This window comes from Aotus nancymaae, unplaced genomic scaffold, assembly GCF_030222135.1.
Source record: "Aotus nancymaae isolate 86718 unplaced genomic scaffold, 86718_ANA_hifiasm-v0.15.2.pri h1tg000064l_1, whole genome shotgun sequence".
NCBI lineage: Eukaryota > Metazoa > Chordata > Mammalia > Primates > Aotidae > Aotus > Aotus nancymaae.
Genome location: NW_026988479.1, coordinates 24,612,501 through 24,637,493, shown reverse-complemented (window position 1 = coordinate 24,637,493; position 24,993 = coordinate 24,612,501). Strand labels below are relative to the sequence as shown.

The window sequence follows — 24,993 nt, the reverse complement described above, 5'->3', positions numbered from 1 at the left end:
GACGCTCTGTCTTCCTTGTGTCCTCTCTGTCTCTCTCCACTCAGGTATTTTCTCTCTTCTCTCCTTCTCTGCACATGCCAGCTTCATTCTCTTGGATGTCTCTAAGATGTGAGACTGTGGGCCTCAAGTATGATTGCCAGATAAAATGCAGGGCAGCTGGTAAAATGTGAATTTCAGACAAACAATGTAGTTTTTTAGTATAAGTATGGTCCCGAAATGTTGTATTGAATACGAAGGATAAAGACCCTACCTTCATGGAGCTTACTTGTTCATGAGTGAGCCAGACAATTAACAAATAAACAAGAAAACAAGGAGTTTTCTTCTGTTCTGTAATAAAAATAAGACAGGACCAGGCACAGTGACTCATACCTATAACCCCAGCACTTTGAGAGGCCAAGGTGGGCAGATTGCTTGAGCCCAGGAGCTTGGGACCAGCTTGGCCAACATGATGAAACCTCGTCTCTACTAGACACACAAAAATTAGCCAGATGTGGTGTCAGTCCCCTGTAGTCCCAGCTACTAGGGAGGTTGAAGCAGGAGAATTTCTTGAACCTGGGAGGTGGAGGTTGCAATGAGCCAAGATCATGCCATTGCACTCCAGCCTGGGCAACAGAGCGAGACTCCATCTAAAAAAAAAAAAAAAAAAAATAGTGAGTGGTGAGTGGTGAAATGGGGAGGGCTAGAGGCCACTAGATTGAGTGGTCACCAAAAGCGTCACTCAGGAGCTGACATTTACGCTGAGACCTTCATGGCAAGGAAAACTGGCCATGGGCAGATCTGGGGGAAGAGCATTCTGGGGAAGGGAACAGGCAGTGCAGTGCAAAGGCTCTGAGTCAGGGATAAACTTAGTTAAGCGTCACTGAGAAATAGAGAGAGGGCAAGTGTGGCCCTCATATGGTGACCAAGGGGAGGGCTGTGCAAGGTGAGTGGGACAGTTAGGCAGGGCCTCTTAGCTCAGAGTAAGGAGTTTGGGTTTTGGGACAGTTTTCAGCCGAGGACTGACATTCTCCAGTTTCGTATTCTGAAGAATCACTTTGCCACTCTGTGGAGAGCGGGTTGTGGGTGAAGGCCGAGGTGGGAGCAGAGACCGTCAGGAGGCCGCTGCAGGAGTCCAGACAAGAGGTGAGGGGCAAGTCATGGAGAGAGCGGAGGTGGAGCAGACGTGGACCAGTTTCAGTGGGTTTGGGAGAGAAAATGGAAGGATTGAATGTGAAGGGCTGAGAGGAAGAGCAGAATCGGGGATGAGGCCCAGGTTTCCGGCAGGAACAACTGTGTGGGTGACAGCGCCATTTACTAAGAGGGGAGACTATAGGAAGAGGGACCCCAAAGCCACTCTTCCCATCGTCTTCCCCTCTTAGTAAATTGCAGCTTAGGTATTTGCAAGTTGCAAGTTGCAGGATGGGTGTTTGTGTTGATGTTGCACCTTACAGGGGGCTAAAGAAATGTGACCGAATTTGAGGGGAGGATGATATAATTTAAATTTAATATCAGATTTTATTAAAAATAATGTATTACGTGCATATTGTAATCCATTAAGAAAAACAAAAGACATGGCCGGGTGTGGTGGCTCACGCCTGTAATCCAAGCACTTTGGAGGCCAAGGAGGGCGTATCACCTGAGGTCGAGAGTTCAAGACCAGCCTGACCAACATGGTGAAACCCCATCTTAAAAAAAAAAAAAAATTAAAAAAAAAAAAAAACAAAAACAAAAAACATTATGCTCACAGCATAAATGACAGAATCTAAATCTGGACAAATTGCTTTTGGCTGGTAGCTGTGATTTTCAAGGTGGGGTGAGGGCACATTGCTCCTAAGGGGAGGGTCACACCCAGGAATCTCTGGTGTGGGAGGTGGGATGGGTGTGTGAAAAGATGGGGATGGATGGTGAAGTTTTTCCAATTGTGTGTGTGTATGTGTGAATGTGTTTGTGTATTTGTATTCTTTTTTTTTTTTTTGGAGACAGGCTCTCACTCTGTTGCCCAAAATGGAGTGCAGTGGTGCCATCTCAGCTCACTGCAGCTTTAGCAAGCTCAAGTGATCCTCCCGTCTCAGCCTCCCGAGTAGCTGGTACCACAGGCATGCGCCACCAGGTCTCAAACTCCAGGACTCAAGCAATCCTCCTGCCTCGGCCTCCCAAAGTGCTGAGACTTTAGGTGTGAACCATTGCACTTGGCCTGTGTTTGTATTTTTATTTTACGGTTGCTGTTCTGACCCATGACATTCTTTGGGAGCAGAGAGGGTGAAAAATGGAAATAAAAGCATTTAGAAAGTTGATTTAAAAAATTAAAAAACAAAAAAGTAGGGAGAAGGTGCACTCCCACATGTCCGCCAATCAGTAGAGCAGGTAGGCGCCTGGAGACTGCAGAAACTCAATATGGCCGACTGATGGCCAGAGAGTATTTAAGGACATGGTCACAGTGACGTTCCCAGGGGAACAACCTTTGGCCTCTTAAGGCACCTACTTGCTTTCAGTTTTGAAAGAACTCATGCAGCCGTGGGGTATTTTTTAGAATTCCCCGGCAGTGAAGGGTCAGGGGCACGGGCACTAGGGAGAAAGCTAAGGCACAGCAGGCGTGCACGTGGGGTCACTGCCTGCAACGTTTGGAAAAAATACCGGGAAGTGGGTGGGAGGGATCAAAACTGGTTTGTGTGGCCAAGGATCAATTTGTCATTAAGCACTTTCACGTGCCAGACAGAGTGCCAAAGTCTCCCGTGATGTATCCTGTGTGGACATCCCAAGAACCCTGTCGGCAGGACTCTCCTGATTTGCCCACAAAGAGGAAAGTGAGGTTTCAGAGAGATCAAGCAGCTTGTTTGAAGAAGACCACACTGCTGGTAAGTGTGGGGACAGGATTTGAACTAGAGCATTTTGCATGGGAAATCTGGGCTTCTGGCTACCACCACCACCTTTTCATCCCAAGACCATCTCCCAAGTCCGGCCCCACATGGCTCCCTAAGACCATCCTGTCCTCAAATGAGAGGGTTTTAAGCAGCTCTAGAGCAGCCACCAGAGCCCAATACGAAGTCCCTTCCACTGACAGCCATATTCGAACCCTGTGCCCAATTCTCAGTGCTGCCTCCCGCTGTGATCTCTGTATCTTTCACCAGCCTGATCCCTGCTTCCCCAGAGCTTAGTGCTTGAACCCCAACCAAAGATTGAAACCCTTCTGCCCGCTGTCTGACCTGGCTCTGACCTATGACCTGCCTGGACACTAGGCAATGCCTGTTCCCAAGCGTCCCACGGCGGCTCCAACTGCCTGCTGGACACCTGCTGCCTCCCCCACATCCCTGGGGAGTGTGTCCCGGGATCACCGTGCCCTCCCAACCTTCCTGATCCTTCACCTAACCTGGCCCTGTTCTAGCTGGATCTGTGTCCCCAGCTCCAGCCCTGTCCCAGGGGAGAGGCCTGAGGCTCGATCCTGACCACTAGTCTCATGACAGCCCCGCAGCGTGAGGCCCATGGCAGCTGGCTGTTGAGATTTGTATTTGGTCTTTTAGCTTGCAGCTTGAGAGCTTGCTATGTGCCAGACATTGAATTAGTCATGTAAAGTGGATTCCCTCATTTAACCTCAAACAGCCCTGTGAGTAGTGAATGGAGGCTGCAGTTATTGCTATTAACGTGCTAGTCTATTCCCATGGCAGAGGCTCCATGATGTGCCCAGGAGCCCTGAGACCCCAAGACCAGCAGCCTCTTCCCTGGCCAGAAGCCCCATCCCCCTCCCATCCCAAACCTGGGGCTCACTGCCCCTTCTGAGTCGGGGCCAGACACAGTTGCTGCTGAGGCATCATTGCTGGAAAACTGTGTTTCCTCCTTCTCTCCCCCAGAGCTGTAGGGCCTGGCCCTTCCCCAAAGCCTGGCTCTGCGCTGACACAGTGCCCTGAGATTTCCTCTGTGTTTGTCTGCTCTGGGCCTGGCAGTAATGGTCTCACCCCGCCAAGACTGGGGCAGCTCAGCCGACTACCACAGCCACTGACCCTGGAGCATGCCCGGCTCAGCTCTTCTGGGACTGAAGATATTCTAAGAGGTCCATGTAGGAAGGGCTGACAGCCCACTGAACCAGGGAAGGTGCAGATGGACCTAGAGAAAGTTGCCATTGTTCCCAAGGGCTGGGCTGCCTAAGGGACCAGGAACCAGAGAGGTGCCAGGGGCCAAGCCCCTCCCTGCAGCCCTAGCTCCTGAGTGGTATTTAGCAGTCCAGTCAGAAAGCAGAAACCACTCCATGCATTAGAACGGAAGGAATGTGCCCAGACACAGTGACCCACACTGTAATCCCAGCACTTTGGGAGGCCGAGGTGGGTGAATCACCTGAGGTCAGGAATTTGAGGCCAGCCTGGCCAACATGGCGAAACCCCATCTCTACTAAAAATACAAAAACTAGCTGGGTGTGGCAGGGGGTGCCTGTAATCCCAGCTACTCTGGAGGCTGAGGCAGAAAAATCACTTGAACCCAGGAAGTGGAGGTTGCAGTGAGCCGAGATTGTACCACTGCACTCCAGCTTGGGTGACAGAGAGAGACTCCATCTAAAAATTAAAAAAAGAACAGAAGGAATTCATTCTAGGAGTAGGTTACACAGGTGAAAGAGCTGAGGAGCACCCTAGAGATGAACAGTAGCAAAAAGACATTACAACCCCTCGACTGGAGGGCTGCTGGGAAGAGGCGGTGTTATTAGTGTCTAGGACATGGCGCCACCAGACAGAAACTGGAAGCACAGCCAAGGCCGTCTAATCATACCTGGGACCACCAGAAAGGGGCCGTCCGGTGGGAGCTGGGACCATGGAGGAGACTGGCCACTGGCAGAGAGGCTACCTGAAGCAGAGAGGGGGAAACTGAGGCATTTCTTCCACCTGCCAGTGCCTCCCATGGGTGAAACCTACCAGGCAACCAGAGGGGAAGGGAGTGGGGAAATGTAGTTCCCCACAGCACAGAGCGGAGCAAGGCAGGGAACAAACATGCCGGCAAGCAAGCAGACAACCACCTCTGGAGACAGGCGCTGATCAGGATGGGAGGGCGCCACTCCAGGGTTTCCTCCGACTCAGCCCGCCTGAGGGTCAGGGCTGTCCCAAACTGGCAGCCGCTGTTTAGAACTCAGTTTCCACTCATAGGCCCTGAGGACATCCAGACCCTGGAGGACCAATGACAGGCAGACAAGCCCAAGACGGGGAACCCAGAAGCAACCCCAGATGTCCTAGAAATAGGCGGCTGCCTGAGACCTCCAGGATTAACTGAACAGCAGCTAGTGCTCCTGAGCCCAGCCATAAGTGACCATCTATGAGGACAAACCTGGTCCCCACTTCTTTTCAGTCCTTAAGCTTCTCCTGAAGCCTCCAGCAGACTCTTGGGCCCCAAAGCTGCTGCACCTCCTGGAAACACCGGAAAGGATGCTCCTGGCTGCAAAGTGCCCTGAGCCTATGACCAGAGGAACTGCTCCATCAGTATCCAGAGTGCCTGCTTATTGCCTGGTAGGTCATCATCTGCCCAGCTTGTCCTTGTGCAGATGCAGCGGGTGCCATAACGCCCTACGGCTGGAGAGAGGCAGGGGAGAGCCCGGGGTGTTTATGCCCATGAGCACTGCCCCAGCCTGGCAGCACCGGGGATGGGAGAGGAAGGAAAGCGTCAGGAATGCCTGTGGGGTGTGACAGCAGCCCCTGAGTGAAGAGCTGTGCCCAACTCCAGCTAAGACCTCAGGACCCAGGACGAGGGGCCTTCTTCTACGTAGGAGAGTGGCCTCATCAGCATCCCACATAGAGGGAGGTAGACAGGTCCTGCAAACCTTCCTCTAAACATCATGTAATTCCTCTGAAGACCCCATAATAATGACAAGTATGTTTACTGAGCACTAATGAACTGAGTGCTTGGCTAAGTGATTTATGTCAGCATCTCATTTAATTCTCCAAAGAACCTTGTATGCTAGGTATTATGGGGAACCTGTCTAGTGGGGCAGACGATATGACCAACAATAAAAATTTGAAGACAGTAACAACAATAATAACAATCACAACAAATGAAACAATGCTTCTCAAAGATCTAAGGAAGCGAATTAATGTCCCATGAAGGGAGGAGTCAAGTGAGGACACAGAAAGAAATTTCACAGGAAATACAAAGATATGAAAGTAATTCTTCAGAGATCTTCACCCAAAGCACTCAACCCACATTCAGGTAGAATATGCAAAAAGGCAAACTGTTGTGGACCACACAATCTCCACATAGAAGATGTTACACCAAAAAATAAAAATAGGCCGGGTGCGGTGGCTCACGCCTGTATTCCCAACACTTTGTGAGGCCGAGGAGAGTGGATCACCTGAGGTCAGGAGTTCGAGACCAGCCTGACCAACACGGTGAAACCCTGTCTCTACTTAAAGTACAAAATTAGCTGGGCATGGTGGCGCATGCCTGTAATCCCAGCTATTTGGAAGGTTGAGACAGGAGAATTGCTTGAACCCGGGAGGCAGAGGCTGCAGTGAGCCGAAATAAGGCCACTGCACTCCAACCTGGGCAAGACAGAGCAAGACTTTGTCTCAAAAAAATATATATATGATCAAATAAATAAACAAACAAAAACTCTGGTACCTGGCGGCTTCTCTTGAAACATCAGAATGATACCACGGTGCCCTCCTTCTGATGTGGGAGCAGTTATTTGGAGCCAAGAAGCTACAGCTCTTTAGAATGAGTGTGCATGCTCTGGTCAACACAGTCCCTAATGCCTTTCACTTGGCCCTTCTTATCTCCACTCACTGCCTGGCACCATGGGCATTTCGGATTGATCCCAAAGGCCCTTCCCAGGCTTCCCTTAGCTGATTAGACGATCCCTGCTGCCACCTGGTGGTCACAGTTCTCCTGTGCCATCAATGCACGTCAGTGACATTCCTGATAATGTCTACCACCAGGCACACACCAGGCTCTCATGTAATCCTCTTACCAGCCCTGGGAGAAGAGGAATTATTGTACCCATTTTACAGATGAGAAAACAGAAAAGGTAATTTGGAAACTTATCTATAAGAAAGAAACAAATGAGCAAGGTTAAGTGAATACATCGTTGGGATCCTAGCTCCCATGATGTTGCTGGAGGAGAATCTGGCTCTTTCCTTCGCCCCAGCCCAGGGTATTTTAGGCTCTGTCCTGCCACAACAGGCCTTAAAATGACTCTTTCATGTTAGAAATTAAGTCCTGGTGGAGGGGGCCAGTGATCCCTTGAGATGGACCAGAACTCTGCAGTGAGCACTTTTGAGTTGGAGAGGGGAAGACAGAGCAGGCTGGAAGCCATCATCAGGCATCTTCATACATAGAAACCATGATCCAGCCACAGTCAAGACATGTGCTGCTTGCCTATGGCCAAGTAGGTCTTGCACTCAGATTTTTTTCTTTTTCTTTCTTTCTTTTTTTAAACAAGGTCTCGCTCTGTCACCCAGGCTGGAGTGTAGTGGCACAATCATGGCTTACGGCAGCCTCAACCTCCTGGGCTCAAGAAATCCTCCTGGGTAGCTGGGACTGTGGGCATAAGGCGCCAAGCCTGCTTAGATTTTCTAAGGCCAAGTGCTGGGCCTTTTCATGCCACCACGCAGCCTCCCAGGCCTGAGAAGGACTCCATCCCGTAGAAGACACAGCATTCCCATAGGATTGCTTTATCTTTATTTTTATTTTATTTTTTTTTTTTGAGAAAAGAGTCTTGCTTCATCGCCAAGGCTGGCATGCAATGGCGTGGTGATCTCGGCTCACTGCATCCTCTGCCTCCCAGGTTCAAGCAATGTCTCAGCCTCCCAAGTAGCTGGGATTACAGGTGCATGCCACCATGCCTGGCTTTTTTTTTTTTTTTTTTTTTTCATTTTTAGTAGAGATGGGGTTTCACCATGTTGGCCAGGCTAATCTCTAACTCCTGACCTCAAGTGATCCACCCGCCCTGGCCCCTCAAAGTGCTGAGATGACAGGCGAGAGCCTGCCGTGCCCCGCCCAATTGTTTTCTCCAATCTTACATATATCACAAGGCCCAGCACCTGCCCCACCTGCCCCAGGAAACTGCCCCTGACTACCTCAGCCTTCCCAAACCTCTCCCTTGTCTGAGCACCTATATGCCTGGTCCATAGCACCCCTCTGGGGCTGAGGGCATCCTTTCCTGTAGGACCAGATAACTGCTTGATGTCTGACTCTCCAGTCAGCCAGGAGAGTCCTTGAAGGCAGGGCTTTGGTATTCCCATCTTCTCTGGGATGTATTGAACATCTAGTACTTGAGGCACATGACAAAGGCTTAGGGAGATTCTGGGATGAATCGGAGCTTCTCAGCCTCGTGGAGCATACAGTTGCCTGTGGACACAAGAGGCACACAGTCAGAGCCCAGTGATCTTCCCAAAGCACAGCCCTGAGCACATTACTCCTCTGCTTCAAACCCCTTCATGCCTCCCCCACTGCCCTCAGAATAAAATGCCAAGCTTGCTGCCACCTCTGGGCCTCCAGATGTGCTCTCTCTGCCATCTTCACCTAACTGCCCATTGAGCCTCAGCTTGGATATCACCTCTTCCAGGAAACCTTCCTTGGCCACCAAGTCTGAGTCAGAGGTAGGCCTCTTCCCTGGACTTGTGTGGCACCTGCCATTACTCCATCTTGACACATAGTTTGTAACTGATGGTTGACTCATCTGTCTCCCTTAGAGACTGGGATCTGGAAGATGGGGACTCGTGTGTCTGATTTCTTTCTGTTTCCCCAGTAGCTCAGGCCAGCTCCTTGAGGCATGAAGGGTGTCCATTCAATGGACCTGACCAAACAAGATGTCTTTTTTTTTTTTAGATGGAATCTCGCTCTGTTGCCAAGCTAGAGTGCAGTGGCGCGATCTCGGCTCACTGCAACATCCGCCTCCTGGGTTCAAGCGATTCTCCTGCCTCAGACTCCTGAGTAGCTGGGACTATAGGCACCCACCACCATGCCTGGTTAATTTTTGTATTTTTAGTAGATATGGGGTTTCATCACGTTGGCCAGGATGGTCTTGATCTCTTGACCTCATGATCCGTCCATCTCGGCCTCCCATAATGCTGGGATTACAGGTGTAAAGATGTCATTTTCATACACAGCAAGTGTCTAGTAAAGAAATGGCACAGCAGGGTATCTGGCTACTCAATGGTTAGAGTCACACAAACTCCAGAGACATTTCCATCTTTTAAGTCCTTTATTCCCGGCAGTTTACATCAGTTACTCGTCGAGCTAGTGCTCGTCATATTAACCAAGAATTCATTCATCTTTCTTTTGATACTGTGATCTTTTTTTTTTTTTTTGAGACAGAGTCTCACCCTGTTGCCAGGCACCAGGCTGGAGTGCAATGGCGCAATCTCGGCTCACTGCAACCTCTGCCTCCCGGGTTCAAGCAAGTCTCCTGCCTCAGCCTCCCGAGTAGCTGGGACTACAGGCGCATGCCACCATGCCCAGCTAATTTTTGTATTTTTAGTAGAGAGGGGTTTCACCATGTTGGCAGGGATGGTCTTGACCTCTTGACCTCGTGATCTGCCCACCTTGGCCTCCCAAAGTGCTGGGATTACAGGCGTGAGCCACCGCGCCCGGCTGATATTGTAATCTTGTCCTCATGTCCACACTGAGTTGGGGCCCAAGGTGTTTAAGAGTTCTCACTCCATTACGAGAAGCAAGAGGTACCCTTGTGAACCAGACTTCAACTCCTGGAGGTCTTGTTCAGTTCACAGGCAAATATCTTTGCAAGTTTAGTATGTGATACCCCAACAGTGAAATAAATAAGACACAGTGCCACGGTTCTAGGCATTTGGAGAGGGAAAAGGCACATTACACAGATTCCCCTGGAGAAAATACAGGCCATTCTCCATCTTCTCAATATGCATTTTCCCACTTTTCAGTGACTTTTAATCTCATCCCCTGGTCTATGAGAAACCAGAACCCACATGCTACTCAATACGTTTTTATTTTCCCTTCATCAGATAGACTTGGTTCCAAGTATATTTTATTTTCCTTCCTTATGCCTACAAGATATCCAATTTTGTTCAGGTCCCTTTTAATGGCACTTAATAAATATACATTCTGAGACCTGACAGACAGGCTGTCCCATTTCACACTGCCTCTAAAGCACCTGTTTGAACTAGCTAGTGCAGAGCTGAGTTGGGGCACATCCTAGCTTATAGCTCATGGCCATCTCTGGCCCCAAATCCATCTGTCCAATACTGTGTGTCTAGGGTAGAGGTCCTCAGTCCTGGCTGCATATTAGAAGGCCCTGGGAAGCTTTCTGATTTCCTGAGGCCTGAACCACACCCTAAACCAATTTCATCAGAATCTCCGGGTGAGAGGGAGCCTGGCTTCTGCCAGTTGAAAGCTGCCATGGTAACTTCACTGAGCAGCTACACTGAGAACCCCTGACCTACAATTCTAGCACACAGTAGGCCCTCAGTAAGTATCTGTGGAACCCAAGAGTGGGTTTCCTATTTCATTATCTGTTCCCCTACACTTCTTATTTTTATCAGAAATCTGAGCAGGAAAGAGCAGAGAGAATGTCAAAAGCATCCTATAAAGTGAATTTGCTACCGAGAAAGGAACTGTAGGGGCGTGTTTCTCTTGTATCATGCAGTCTTCATGTTTTGACAGGCCCAGAGGAGGCAACTTACAGACTGTCTGACACAGACATATATATATTTCTTAAAAGCCCTTCAAAAACCAGGGCTCACTGCTTAGGCACTATGTTTATAACATAGACACGTTCTTAGAAATATATCTAAACTACCTCCTGTTTGACACACGTTCTAACTGGGGTTGGTTACAAGCTTTGTAGGTTGTATAAGATCACACTGGGTCACCTTTTCCCATTTCTGGGAATCTTGCAATTCATCTTTGCCCAGAGCAACGGCCTAGACATGGCAACCCCAAGCAGTGACTGCACCCATCATTGCCCCAGCGGGTCAGTCCTCCTTGAACAGGAACTGTTTTTGAAGGGCTCCAATTTCCAGGTTCTAGAAGGGAGTGGCTCACTTACAAGTTGAAGGGGCTGGCTACACAGAATGCAGTACTGAGAAGGCCCCCAAGGTAGATCCTGGGTTACGGGAAAGGAAGCCAGGCTGATGAACGAGGTTTGCTGCCACGGGCATGGGCGTTGGGGAGGGCTGCATGGCTGGGGCCACCCTGAGATCACTGCTGTCATTTACATTTGTGTCACATAGCACAGTTCACAGGGAGCTCTGCATCCTTAGCCTCACGTCATTTGCAGCACAACCCTGTGAGTTAGGTCTTTCTGGATGGTAACACTGAAGTTGCGCCCTACATCTAAGGTCCCACAGTCAATTGCATCACATCCACTGCTGCTTCCAGGACCTCAGGGGCAACCTGAAACCTCCAGGGGAATCCCCCTGGCTCCCCTTCTATCCAGAAACAGGAAAGCAAGCCATTACCTAATGTCCCCACCCAACAGCCCCTTATCACTTCCTTCTCAGAGTTTCCTCTATGGTTTGCATAGCCTTTGTTCCCCTAGCCCAGAGAACACAGCGGCAGTGATTTACCTGCTGCCAACAGCCTTGCACATCCTACCTAACACACCATCAAAATCCCCTCTTCCCTGGAGCAGCCTCTGAATTTGCCTATACACATTCCAGAACTATGACGTGGTCACACCCACTCCCAGGACCAGTCAAGAGTCTTAGGAACCTGTCTGCTACAGCAATAAATCCATAGCTTCCCCACTTGAGAGGGCTCCCAGTGGGTCAGTGCTCAAGATAACTCAGCTCCCAGAATAGAGAAATAAAGCTGACTCATTGGTTAAGATGTCTCCTGATACCATGTGTAGGTAGTGAACCATCAGACCAGGCAGTTCTGGCTTCTCCAGTACCCGCTTCCTGCAACCACACAGCATGCAGGTAGCATTCTCCTATGTGACCCCCACCACAGGCAGTCCTGGATGGAGGCACAGGTAAGACTGGCCATAAGCGATGGTGAGTCCTGGCCAATCAGCTGTGACCTGTGTCCAAGTGCATTGTGAGCCCAGGTCGGAATGAGTTCCTTATGCAGACATAATGAGCAGTCCTGGCTGGAGCCTCCTGTGCCCCCGCCACCCCTCTGTGAGGCCCGCCCACATCTTCTGGCGGCCTCCTGAGTGCCCTTCACCCACCCTGGCCTGGTCTTCCCTCCCACTCCCACCTTTCCTTTGCTTCTTCTCCCTCCGGGGTCACCGCCTCTAAACCTCCCCCATCACTTGGCAATGTGGGCTCCAAGGAGGGTACCCTAAGAGGGCAGCTTCCAGCCCCACAAAACTGGGCTCGGGGCCCTGGCCAGGAAGCCAGAAGGCACATAACCCCTCCGTCCATTCACTTCCACCAGGCTCCACTCCGGGTTCCCCTTCTTGTCCTGGGCCTCCAGGATGGTCACGGGCTGGCCTGCCTGCAGACTCACTTCGTGGCTGCTTCTGGCCACAAAAGGGTACGCTGCTATGACCTGAAACACACGGGGAGTGACACAGAAACGGTCAGGGCGAGAAGGCAGACAGACTCCATCCAGAGACGCTATATTCCTGCGCACGGCCCCACTGCTGGACGCTCGCCACCTTCCGAGCACATCCTTTGTGCTAAAGGCAATGACTGCATCTGCTAGTACCACGGCCCATACAATGTGACTGGCACTGTCTTAGCACTCTACCGAGTTTGGGTTTTCACAACAATTGTATCATTCTGTTTGCTCCATTTTTCAGATGAAAATTGAGGCTCAGAGGACTCAAGGAACTTACTCAGAATTGCACAGGAGTGAATCTAGGCCTGCCTGACCTCCAAACAGATATTTTGGATCCACTGCTGCCACATCACTGAGCAGACTCAGCACCCTCTCCCTCTCCAGATCTAAGGGTTTCAGCTGCTCAGGCCAGTTTCCCAGCTGAAAATGGAGACAAGAATTTAGGCAACTTGGTTACTTTTGACAGGAAAATATTGAACTGGGCCAGGTGTGGTGGTTCATGCGTGTAATCTCAGCACTTTGGGAAGCTGAGGTGGGCGGATCGCCTGAGATCAGGAGTTCAAGACCAGCCTGGCCAATATGGTGAAATCCCGTCTCTACTAAAAATACAAAAACCAGCTGGGCAGGGTGGTGTGCACCTGTAATCCCAGTTACTCAGGAGGCTGAGGTGGGAGGATTGCTCGAGCCCAGGAGGTTGAGGCTGTAGTGAGCCGAGGTCGCACCACTGCACTCCAGCCTTGGCCACAGAGCCAGACACCATCTCAAAAAAAGAGAAAGAAAGAAATTGAACTAGAGAAAACATGTTCATTTTTTTGAGGAGGTCATTTATTAGTCTAATGTTTAACCTCTCTGAGACTGTTTTGCCATCTGCAAAATGGAGGGGATGGTCCCCTCCCCTTCAGGTCACTGAGAGAATTTCATGAAGGAATACACGTGTAGGGCTTTACACAGTGCCTGGGACATACATGGCAAGGGCTCAATAAGTGCAGGCTGCTTTGGTTCTTTTTTTTTTTAACCGTTACTGTTATTACTGATGGTCAGGCCTCAGGAACATTAAGCATCATAGGAGGACTGGGATGATCCCAGGCAAGTCCTACAGAGTCCCAGAGGAAGCAGCTGATATACTTAGGCAGACAGACAGCTGAGCTGACCCAAATGAGCCCCTGGATGGGCATTCCCTGAGACACCACCCACACTGACTGGAGCCCAGCCGCAGGGGGAACCTCATTCCTTTCCCCAGAGGGACTGGGGCAGAGGCTGAGCTGGGTGGTCAGGCCCTCCAGTGGGGCCCTGGTGGGTCCTTTGTATTCCCTGGTGCTTTACTTCTGGCTGCTACTGGAGGATGCTGGGCTGACAGCCTTCCCAGTGGGTGTGGCAGAAGCTCTGGAGCAGAGGGTCCCCAGACACCTATGCAGCACTCACACAGCCAGCTGCCCTGGCCTGAGGCATCCAGGTGTGTCCAGATCCTTTCTGTTGCTCCTGCCTCCCCTGTGGTGCATCCTCCACCACCCTCTACTGCTGGTCATTGTGACAGCAGCCTCCATTGAGAGAAGTTCACAATACATGCAGCCCTTAACTGTCTCATCCTATCCTTTCAACTGTCCCAGCTGAGCTTCTTCCCTGCTCAAGGACTCCATCCCTGCAAAGCCAAATCCCTTAATGGCTTCCAATCACTTTATTTTTTAGATATAATTCACATTCTATAACACTTACCTTTTTAAAGTATACAATTCAGAGGTTTTAAGTGTATTCACACAGGCACATGCAACTATTCCCACTATCTAATTCCAGAACATTTTTATCACCCCAAAAAGAAACCTCATACCAGTTAGCAATCACTCCCCATTCCCCACCTCCCACCCCCCAGCCCCTGCCAGACACTCATCTACCTTCTATCTCTATGGATTTGCCAATTCTGGACAACCACAGGCATGGAATCCTATGTGGCCTTTCACATCTGACTGTTCACTTAGCAGCATGTGTTCAAGGCTTGTCCGTGCTGCAGCATGTACTGGTGCTCCATTCCTCTCTAGGGCTGAATAATATTCCATTGTACGAAGAGCTCACATTGTGTTTATCCTTTCGTGTTGATGGGCTTGTGGGTTGTTTCTACTTTTGGGCTGCTGTGAATAATGCTGCCATGAACATGCATACACATGTTTCCCATTGCTCTTCAGAGAAAGACAGACTGACACCCTCACCAAGGCCACAAGGCCCTGCTGGCCTGTCCCTGCCCACCTCTTCAGTGGCACGACTCTCCAGTCTGCCCCTCTCTTCTCCGACCACACTGGCTTCATTCAGTTCTTCACACACCTCCTGTCCTCTCCTACCGCTGAGCCTTTTCTGCAGAGTTCTTTCCATCTGCACCCCAGTACACCCTCTTTATCTGATTAATTCTCTCTCTCCCTTCCTGTCTGAGAAAAAGCGCCATTCTTCTCAGCAAAACCTTTCCTGGACCTCTCTGCATCTAGGACTCTGGGCACTTATTTCTGCTATCAACTTCAGTTACTCATGCAGTTATTTTATTAATCACTGTTTTCCCTACTTGCAGATTAGAAGTTTGAGGAAAGCAAAGACCATAATTTAGTTTTGTTCATCATTGTATCTCCATCTAGTACAGTGCCTGGCAAATATTAATAAATGAATGAATGAATGAACAAATGAATGAATGAATCTCACTTGCCCTGCTGATGGGGAATGAGGGGTTAGTTTTCTGTGGTTGCTGTGGTAGGGGTGGGAGGCCCCTTTCTTCAGGTCCCACTCCTGGCTGGGACACTGGTGTGGCCACTGATCAAGGCCTTGGCCTCACAGAGTGGCAGCCCCACCAGACAGGAGGGGCATAGACTTTGACAGAGACGTCTGTGACTCAAGCCACAGTCCAGATGGCCGAGGAGAGGCAAGCCCCCAGCCCTCTCTCGTACTCACCTGGTTCACGGTGGGAATAGAGGGCACTGGAGCTCGAACAGGCTCTGGTGTTAGACATCGGGGGTCTTCATTCAGCCCCGCCTGCCTTCTGGGCTCCTCTGCACTGGGGACCACATGGTACAGCTGCAGTTTCCCAGCTGGCACATACCCACGATGTCCTAGGGAGCGTGCAGAAGGTTAGTGGACTGTGGGCCACCTTCTCATCCCTTTTAATGGTGGAGAAAATCAATGGATGTAAATGTCTCCAACACAGCTTCTCAACACCCAAGAGAATCTGAAAAGGTCATCTAGGAACCCTGAACCCCTTCTGCCTTACACTCACTGTTTCTGGCTTCTGCTAACACACCCCAGTGACAGGGGGCTCATTCCTTACTGGACAGCCCACTCCATTTGATCAACTATGATAGAGATTAAAAGTTTGAAACACAATGAAATTGCGTCTCTACTAAAAATACAAAAAGTTAGCCGGGTGTGGTGGCACGCCCCTGTAGTCCCAGCTACTAGGGAGGCTGAGGCAGGAAAATAGCTTGAACCTGGGAGGCAGAGGTTGCAGTGAGCCAATATCGCACCACTGCACTCCAGCCTAGGTGACAGAGAGAGACTCCATCTCAAAAAAAAAAAAAAAAAGTTTTGTCCCTGGACTGACATGAAAACTGCTCTCCTGATGGAGCTGCCAGCTCCCACGTCCCTCTGGTGTCTGCCTAGAGCAAGAGCTGCTTCCTCTCCCCAGGTTCTGCCTTTCTCCTCTCCATGTGATCCCAGGTCCTTTGTGTGTAGCAACTAGTCCAGTGCTGCTCTGATTGCTGTCATTATGAATGGCTATCACTTCCCGAGGGCGTGCCAGACTACAGAGCTAGCATTTGATTACAGAGTCTTCACATCAACTCTTGAGGGCAGCTGGTAATGTTATCATCTCCATTTTACGTTGAACCAGCCGGGCTCAGACAGGCTCCACGACTTCCCTGAGATCACACAGCCGGGAAAGTGGTGGAGCTGGAATCCAAATCCAGTCCTTCTGGCCTTGGGGGCTTTGCTTAATACTCATTCCATTGTTTCCACCTTAAGTCACGGAAGTGCAGTTTCATGATTTCTGTCCAATTTGTACCACTTTCCTAATTTTTTAATTGACTCGATTTTTAAAACTTCATCTTGTACTACACAATAATAAGATTATAATCATGGAATTACAGACTAGTATATTTTTTTCTAATACTCATTAAAATGCTTAAGTAGCCAGGCGCGGTGGCTCATGCCTGCAATCCCAGCACTTTGGGAGGCTGAGGTGGGCAGATCACCTGAGGTCAGGAGTTCGAGACCAGCCTGACCAACATGGAGAAACCCTGTCTCTACCAAAAATACAAAATTAGCCAGGTGTGGTGGAGCATGCCTGTAATCCCAGCTACTCGGGAGGCTGAGGCGGGAGAATCGCTTGAACCCAGGAGGCAGAGGTTGCGATGAGCTGAGATAGCACCACTGCACTCCAGCTTGGGCAACAAGAGCGAAACTTTGTCTCAAAAAAAAAAAAAAAAAAAAGCTTTAGTAACAATTATAATACGCTGTCTGAAGGGGAAAAAAACTGTCTGTGGATCCTCTGACAGTAATCTCATGCACTCCTCATCTTTTGTGTCACATGCCCCTCTTTGGAAGATGCTCTCCTGGGCCATCTCACCTGGATTCATGGTGTCACTTCCCCCCAGCCCAGTTACACTGGGACACCCAGACCTGAGCAGCACACCCCAAGGCCATGACCAGTATGGAGTGGGCAGGCTGACTGCTCCCCTCATTCTGCACATCAGACTTCTGGCAGTGTAGCCAGGATCCGAGCGTTCTATCTCTGTGCCCATCTCCATCTTTCAGGGTGGTCCTGGAATTCTCTTCATACAGCCCTGTTGAGCCCAGTGATCTGCAAGGCCCCCAAGGCAGGAGCCTTGTCTATGCTCAACGCCCAGCACACCGTAGGTGCTAGATGACAGGCCCTGCAATGAATGCCTGAATTCCTTTTGTGGGTATTTCATGCCCCACTGAGTCACTCTAAGCTGATTGTGCCGTGAGCCCTGCATTTGTCACCTGTGCCTATTCCCATCCTAGAATGCACAGCCAGACTTTGGCCAAGAGTGCCCAGGTCTCTGCACTGGCTTCTGTGGGGTGGTTTTCCCAGAAGGAGAAGAAGGGCTCGCAAAGGCTCACATACCCCCTGTGTCCACCAGCCAGCGGCCGCTGTTGCCTTTGGTGTCCTTGTTTTGAAGAAGGGCCACGATTTGGCCCCGAGGCAGAGTCAGGTCCAGTGTCCCAGTCCCACTGATGTTGCTCATCACCTGGTACAGCTTCCCAGGGCCATACCTGCTCAGGAGAGCCTGCATCTGGCGTTCAGACCCTGGAAGGAGTGGCTGGGAGAGGAGGAGCAGAGACAGACACAAGTGCTTGAATAAACCTGTCAAAGCTGGCACCAACATTTGCTCGCATTTTGAGAGCCAGGAGTACTGGGCCTGGTCCTAACTCCGCCACTGAAGGGCCCACCCTGATCAGGGCAACAAGGCCCCCACTAGCAGATGGCTGGCTCTAAGCAGCCAATAGCATTTTAGAAGAAACTTCTCATTTCTGGGATTCTCTAAAATTCTAATTCAAGTTCTGACATTTCTCAGTTACCGAACTCCTAGGATTGGGCCCTAAATTCTGCCTATACCATCAGGCTAAGTTATCCCACAGCAGAATGACTTGGACAGGTCTTTCAATTCCATTAGGCTGTGAGTTTCAGGTGGGCACCAGACCTTATTCATCTGGTTTCCTAAATAGCCAGCCAGGGCCAGCACATGGCGGACTTCACATATGCATAAATAACGGAATGTAACCTTTGATTCCATGAGTTTTCAGCCCATAGGCATTTATGGAGCACCAACTATTTACAAGGCACTGTGAAAAACTTTGTGAATGGTGTAGTAGAAACACAGGAGAGTTTTACCCAGAGGAAAATTGCCATCTAGCTGGAAAGAATGATTCGGTGGCACTTTCAGCTTATCCAGAAATCTCCTGGCACTTCCTGCTTTTCCATTCCATAATACTGTTTCCAGAGAGTATCAACAAGAAGAGACTCAGGGATGCTTGTCCCCTTTTTGTAAAATCAATAAGAAACTAAATATGTTAAATATATATTTACTCTCTGTCTTGAGAGAAGCGTGTGTGTGTGTGTGCGCGTGCGCGCGTGTGTGTTTACCATGCTCTCTGTGGTAGCTTCTTGTGGAGAGGTGTTGGCTGTGGGGAGGCAGGCAGAGATATCCTTCAGGAACATTTGGCCACAGATTCTGCCACATCCTTGCCCCAAAGGGGATGGTGTGTCAGGATTTAGAACCAGAAGATCTCAATGTTTCTAAACAGGTCCTTAAACAGGAATGTAGAGATGAGGTAGTTTTCTTTGGGAACAGTGGTGTTGTGGTCACGTCTTTCAGAACCATGGTGTGCGTGTGAGTATAAGAGCCAGTGGTGTCACAGATGCTGGCCTTCTTTCTCAAGGCTGACCGGCCCTCCCTATGCAGAGAACAGCGTCACTCTTGGGAGGGCCCCCAAGGAGGGCTTGTAAAGATTCCATGAGGGCCGCTCCTGTCCTGGGAGACCACCTCACTTGTGCTGGATTCTATACCCTCTGCCAAGTACATCAGAAATGGACGGGAGGGGTGTGTGTGTGTGTGTGTGTGTGTGTGTGTGTGTGTGTAGAGGTGGAAGGGTGGGAAGGGGTGACTCTTCCTACCAATGTGCAACACATACTGGGATTATGGATGTTTCCATTTGTTTCCTTTTTATTTGTTTTTCTGTGTCTTTTAACTTTTCTACAATATGTATGGATTGCTTTCCCAATAAGAAACATATCCTTTTAATTTGCTTTAAGTAGAAAGAGAGAAGAGGTTCTCATGACACATTCAAGTGGCTACTCTGCTGTTCATCTTTTGCACCCGTTCTCCCTCCCCGAGTCTCGGGGCCCACGGCAACCCCCTAGTCAGTGAGGCTTCTGCTGGGCAATGCTCTCAGGTAGGGTAGGAGGGGGACAGATGGGGCCAGCAAGGAGTCAGCCCGCGGCCTCAGGGCAGACTTCATGGTGTGATGGTCTCCTATGTTCGAGATACTTGGGCCAGGTGTGGGCCCCCTTTATCTGTCCTGTTCTGCTGGGCTCCTTTTCTTGTTTCTGTGTGTCCCTGGGGCCCCATTGTCCCTCTGGGGAATCTCAGGGCCCTTGTCTCCTGACTCTTCATTTCACATGTTGCATGTGATGGGACACAGTTTCAGTTTCTCACATCCAGGTCTTGCCACAGTCTGAGGAGACCCTTCTCCCTACAGCTGCTTCAGTTACTTTTAAAACACAGACCACCTGTGTATACTTTTCAAGTGACTAGAGTAGATAACCTCTCCTTATATTTTAAAGGAAAATACATTTTTAAGAAAGCATTTAGGGCCAGGTGCAGTGGCTCACACCTGTAATCCCAGCACTCTGGGAAGCCAAGGTAGGCAGATCACGAGGTCAGGAGTTTGAGACCAGCCTGGCCAACATAGTGAAACCCCATCTCTACTAGAAATACAAAACATTAGCCAGACGTGGTGGTGGGCGCCTGTAATCCCAGCTGCTCGGGGGCTGAGGCAGGAGAATCACTTGAACCTGGGAGTTGGAGGTTGCAGTGAGCCAAGATCACACCATTGCACTCTCTAGCCCCAGGTGACAGTGTGAAACTCCATCTAAAAAAAAAAAAAAAAAAAAACGCATTTGAGGCCAGGTGCAGTGGCACATGCCTGTAGTCCCAGCACTTTGAGCTGAGGCAGGTGGATCACCTGAGGTCAGGAGTTCAAGACCAGCCTGGTAAACATGGTGAAACCCCGTTGCTACTAAAAATACAAAAAATAGCTGGGCGTAGTGGTGGTCACCTGTAATCCTAGCTACTTAGGAGGCCGAAGCAGGAGAATCCCTTGAACCTGGGAGGTGGAGGTTGCAATGAGCCAAGATCTCGCCACTGCCCGCTAGCCAGGACAACAGTGAAACTACATCTTTAAAAAAAAAAGAAAAGCATTTGGTCAGCCAAAGATTTGTAAAGCATCATGCAGCTGAAATGCTGTTCTTTGCAATAAAAAAAAAAATAGCAAAAGGAAATTTAAATTACATATTCAAAATTTTTATTTATGTTGAATGCTCATATTGAAGCTGGTATTAGAAAGTGGGGAAGGAAAAGGATACCTTTGCTTGGCTCACTGCAACCTCTGCCTCCCAAGCACAAGCAATTCTTCTGCTTCAGCCTCCCGAGTAGCTGGGATTATAGGCATACACGACCACACTCAGCTAATTTTTGTATTTTTGTAGTAGAGATGGGGTTTGCCATGTTGGCCAGGCTGATCTTGAACTCTTGGGCTCAACCTCCCAAAGCGCTGGGATTATAGGTGTGAGCTACCACGCCTGGCCAAAGATACCTTTTGATGACAATTTGAAGAAGTTCTAGGTTTTTGGATGTCAATACCATTTGCCAATCATTATGTCTAATTTCACTTAAAAGGTTTGAGTTTTCTTTCCTTGACTCAGAAGCTCTGTGCTGTTCTTGGATGTGAAGAATATGTATGTATGTGGGTGTGTCCCCCACCCCCAGCTCAGAGAGAAAGGAGAAAGAAGAGAACTTATTTCCATGGATAACAGGAAACACTGGGGGACAAAAAGGAAAGGGAAGAGGGGATGGAGCCTCACCCCGCTGGCCAGTGAAGAACTGGCCAGTCTGTGGGGTGGGGAAGGATGCTTACCTGTGTGGTGGGAGGTGGCAGCACTTTCTCAAAGGTCTCTTGAAAGGAGCGAAGCTGGTTACTCGCCCGGCCCAGTGTGTCCTCCACCAGCTTCCTGAAGGCAGGCTCTGGGACATGGTGGTGGGGCAGCTAAGTGGGGACAGACACTGTCAACATAACTTTGGGCAAGAGGGGGCAAGAGGGGACAAGGAGATCCCTGGCTTGGTTTGGGTTTCTGTTACTTTCAACCCAAGGACTTCTCAGTGATGCTCTGTCCTGAGACCTTGACCCTGTGCAGGATCTCTTGCATTTTCATCAGACAACCTAGGAGTGAGTGAGACCCTACAGCTTGTCACCAAACTCACTGCTCTCAGTGCTGACCCTGAACCTTCCTCCCACCAGGATGAGGGGAGATTGAGGTTTCTGTCTGCAGCCTTTCCCAGGCCCCACAGGGACAGGCCAGGTGCATGGACCACAGGACACAGATAAGGCAGGCTGGCAGCTGTCACCAGCAGACTCTGACAGGACCAATCAGGAAGCACCCTTACTTTCTGCTTTTATAAATGTGACCACCTCTCTACTGGCATCCCCAAACACTCCCCAGCTCTGCACATTCCAACTTTAATGCAAGGGGTTGAGGCAGCCCAAGAGAGAAAACCTCTAGGCTAGAAAAAAGGAAAAAGATCACCTCATCAGATTTACTCTTCTGCCCTCAAGGAAGAGAAACACTTCTTTTGCTGATGGTTCAGGCCTAATTCAATTTGCAAAGAGTGTCTGGGACAGAACTCTGCAATGACCAAAAAGAGGAAAAGCTTGCAGTCCCAGTCCCCCTGCTGGAGGAGAAACACATCCATGGGTCCCTGCAGCAGAAGGCAGCTCTGGAAAGTACTGAACACAGTCCCATCCACAGGGCTGCTGGAGAATGGAGGATAGGGAGGTGACTTCTCCCCACCTATGAGGATGGGGAGCTCTGAGAGCTTCATGGAGAGACTCATTCATCTGTCACCTGTATGGGGAGCTCCTATTCTATGCCAGACACTTAAAGTGCTGAGGGACAATGGAGAGGGGCATTCGAAGCCGAGGCAGGCATCTGTGCAGAATGGCTACATTCAGCAGCTGTGTGCTGGAGGGGAGGGCTGTGGGCTGCAAAGGGGATGGGGTGGGGAAGGCAAATCTTAGTAGAATTTTCATGCAAAGGATTGGATGGGGAAAAGCTGAGCTGGAGACGGTGACACACAGGAGACAGTGTGTGACATGAGAAGTACTGAAACTGCTCCCAAGGTTGGACCCACCAGCAATTCAGCTCTGATGTTGACGTCTGAGAGCAAGAACTGGAATCAGGTGGGTATTCTTTCCTATATCAACTCCAGTCAAACTCTAAAACCAAGTTTGCATTTGGAGGTTTATCCAAACCTCTGTGGAACCTATTTACGCTTTCAGCCAGTAGCTCCTTTTACAGGCTCTTGAGTGTTGTGGTTCAGAGCCCAGGATCTGGAGCTGAACTGTCAGAGGTCAAAGCTTGCTATTAGTCGTGTGGCCCTAGACAAGCTGCTTAACCTCTCCGTGCCTTGGCTTCTTTATTTTTAAAATGAGGATAATTATACCTACTCTGTAGGGTTGTTGTGAGGGTTGAATGAGCTCATCCAAAGTACTCATGAGAAGATGGCTGCTAGAAGTAGTAACACCGGCTTGAGACATTTACTCCTGACTGTGTAGACGTGACCTTCTGTCTCTGTCACCAACTTCTAGTACATTTCAGAGATCAATCCCAAGGTCTGCTATTGTACCAGCAAACCTTCTTCTGCTTCTGAGTTGCAGGACTTGGCAATGGTCTGGAATCTCAGTCCTATCCTTGCTTTCACGGTCTGACTTCACTAACAGAGGGAGACTGGGCATGAGAGAGATCCGGAAGGTTCCCACTGCCTCCTCCTAAGTGCCTGATGCCTCCCTCCCTCCTAGCCCTACACACAGCTGGCTGATGGGGCTGCAGGGCTTGCCTGGCTACTCCCCACAGGTGTCCCAGTTCCAGCGGCCTTACCTGGGCCATGCTGCCCTCTGCCCTCTGCAGCACTTGCTTTGCAAGGTCCCTCTGGAGGGTCACAAATGTGCGCAGGATCTGGCCCAGCCACTGCATGGCCAGCTGGTTAAACTGTGGGAGCTCAGCCACCAGCAGGGAGTTGAGTGCCTGGTACGTGTGCCGGGCGGCCTGCTCCTCGTAGGTCACACTGCCCACCTCCAGCAGCTTCTCTTCTACCCGCTCAAAGTCCGGTAGCTTGTCCAGACGCTTCTTGATCAGGTTCTGAGGGCCGAGCAGGGCTTTGGCCAGGCTGCACAGTGGCTGCCACACCAGGCCTTCCAGCCGCTGCTTCTGCAGGGAGAGGTGAGCATGGGAGTTGGGAAAGGAGGTGGCAGAAAGCAGGGGCTGTGAAAGGGGCTTTGGAAGCATGCAGGCCTGGGTTCCAGTCTAAGCCCCACCGACTAGCTGGGACCTTTAGCATGTTATCTAACTTCTCTGGGTCTCAATCTGCCTATCTGAAAAATGGGGATGATGCATGTAATGAGCTTAACAGAGTGCCTGGCACAGAGTAAGCATTCAATCTTATAGAGCACTTCCAATCATTATTATACAAAGATCTTGAAAATATATATATTTATTTTTTTGAGACAGGGTCTTAACTCTGTCTCCCAGGCTGTCTCCCAGTGACATGATCACAGCTCACTGCAGCCTACCTGTCAGGCTCAAGTGATCCACCTTGGCCTCCCAAGTAGCTGGGACAACAGGCACATGCCACCACACCCAGCTAATTTTATTATTATTATTTTTTGTAGAGACAGGGTCTCTCTATGTTGCCCAGGCTGATCTCAAACAACTGGGCTCAAGCAATCCTCCTGCCTTGGCCTTCCAAAGTGTTGGGACTATAGGTGTAAGCCACCTTGCCCAGCCTTAGAAAATATTTTGTATAGAGTGGTGGTTAAGAGTCTTTGGGGCTCAGATCCCAGCTTACCACTGACCATCTGTATAAATGACCCAGGAGGTCACCCTATCTGAGCCTCAAGCTCCCATCTGCAGGATGGGGCTATTCATAGTAGCCACCCCCAAAACCATATGGTGAGGATTAAATGATGTAAGGAATATAAAGGGCTTAGTATAGAGTCTGGCAAATAGTGAGACTCAATAAATCTTAGTGGGGTCTATTTTTTTTTTTTTTTTTGAGACAGAGTCTCACTCCGTCACCAGGAGGCAGGCTGGAGTGCAGTGGCGCGACCTCCGCTCACTGCAACCTCCACCTCCCGGGTTCAAGCAGTTCTCCTGCCTCAGCCTCCCGAGTAGCTGGGACTACAGGTACGCACCACCACGCCCAGCTAATTTTTTTGTACTTTTAGTAGAGACGGGGTTTCACCATGTTGGCCAGGATGGTCTCGATCTCTTGGCCTTGAGATCTGCCCGCCTCGGCCTGGGGTCTATTTTTATCAGTAAAGAGCACTGATAATAATCTCTATGCTGCTGACCTCTCAGGAAGATTACAGATGTGACAGTTGCATAAAATGCCTGACTTCTAAATACTATTCTTGTAAGTCCTACCACCTGCCTAACAAAGAAAGAAGAAAGGAAAAATTCCACTCACAAACTTCAGGAAGGCCTCCAGCTGAAGGTCTCTTGCCAAATTGCAGTACTGCACTGCAGGCCCCTCAGGGATGTCCAGATTGTATTCGTGCGGCCTGAAGCAGAGGAAAGCCTGGACCCGGTACCAAGGAGAAACATCCAATCATGGCCTGTTGTGGCCATCTTAGGCTGGAATCCCCTTCCACCATACCTCCTGAAGAGGTTGTCTAGGCTCTCTACACACCCCAGAGGGACACACACAGCTGATTCTATCCTCACACAGCTTAAGTGAT

At 49.9% G+C, this 24,993-nt stretch overlaps 1 protein-coding gene and 1 long non-coding RNA gene across 2 annotated transcripts in view; one reads left to right on the top strand and one right to left on the bottom strand.

Moving 5' to 3' along the window:
- The first annotated feature begins 2,669 nt into the window (after positions 1-2,669).
- LOC135270649 (uncharacterized) lies at positions 2,670-8,939 on the top strand. Its single transcript, XR_010338789.1, has 3 exons — positions 2,670-2,834; positions 5,302-5,459; positions 8,776-8,939. It is a non-coding gene; the product is annotated as an uncharacterized LOC135270649 (long non-coding RNA).
- A 193-nt stretch (positions 8,940-9,132) lies between these two features.
- The window catches only part of ARHGEF37 (Rho guanine nucleotide exchange factor 37), a 64,948-nt gene continuing 49,087 nt past the window's right edge, over positions 9,133-24,993 (bottom strand). Inside the window, exons 8-13 of the mRNA XM_012453185.3 lie at positions 24,723-24,833; positions 23,135-23,464; positions 21,118-21,246; positions 17,546-17,741; positions 15,355-15,512; positions 9,133-12,417 (exon numbers count right to left, since the gene is read on the bottom strand). Coding sequence (XP_012308608.2) covers positions 12,208-12,417; positions 15,355-15,512; positions 17,546-17,741; positions 21,118-21,246; positions 23,135-23,464; positions 24,723-24,833 — 1,134 coding nt within the window. The 3' untranslated portion in view covers positions 9,133-12,207. The remainder of the gene's footprint in view (positions 12,418-15,354; positions 15,513-17,545; positions 17,742-21,117; positions 21,247-23,134; positions 23,465-24,722; positions 24,834-24,993) is intronic.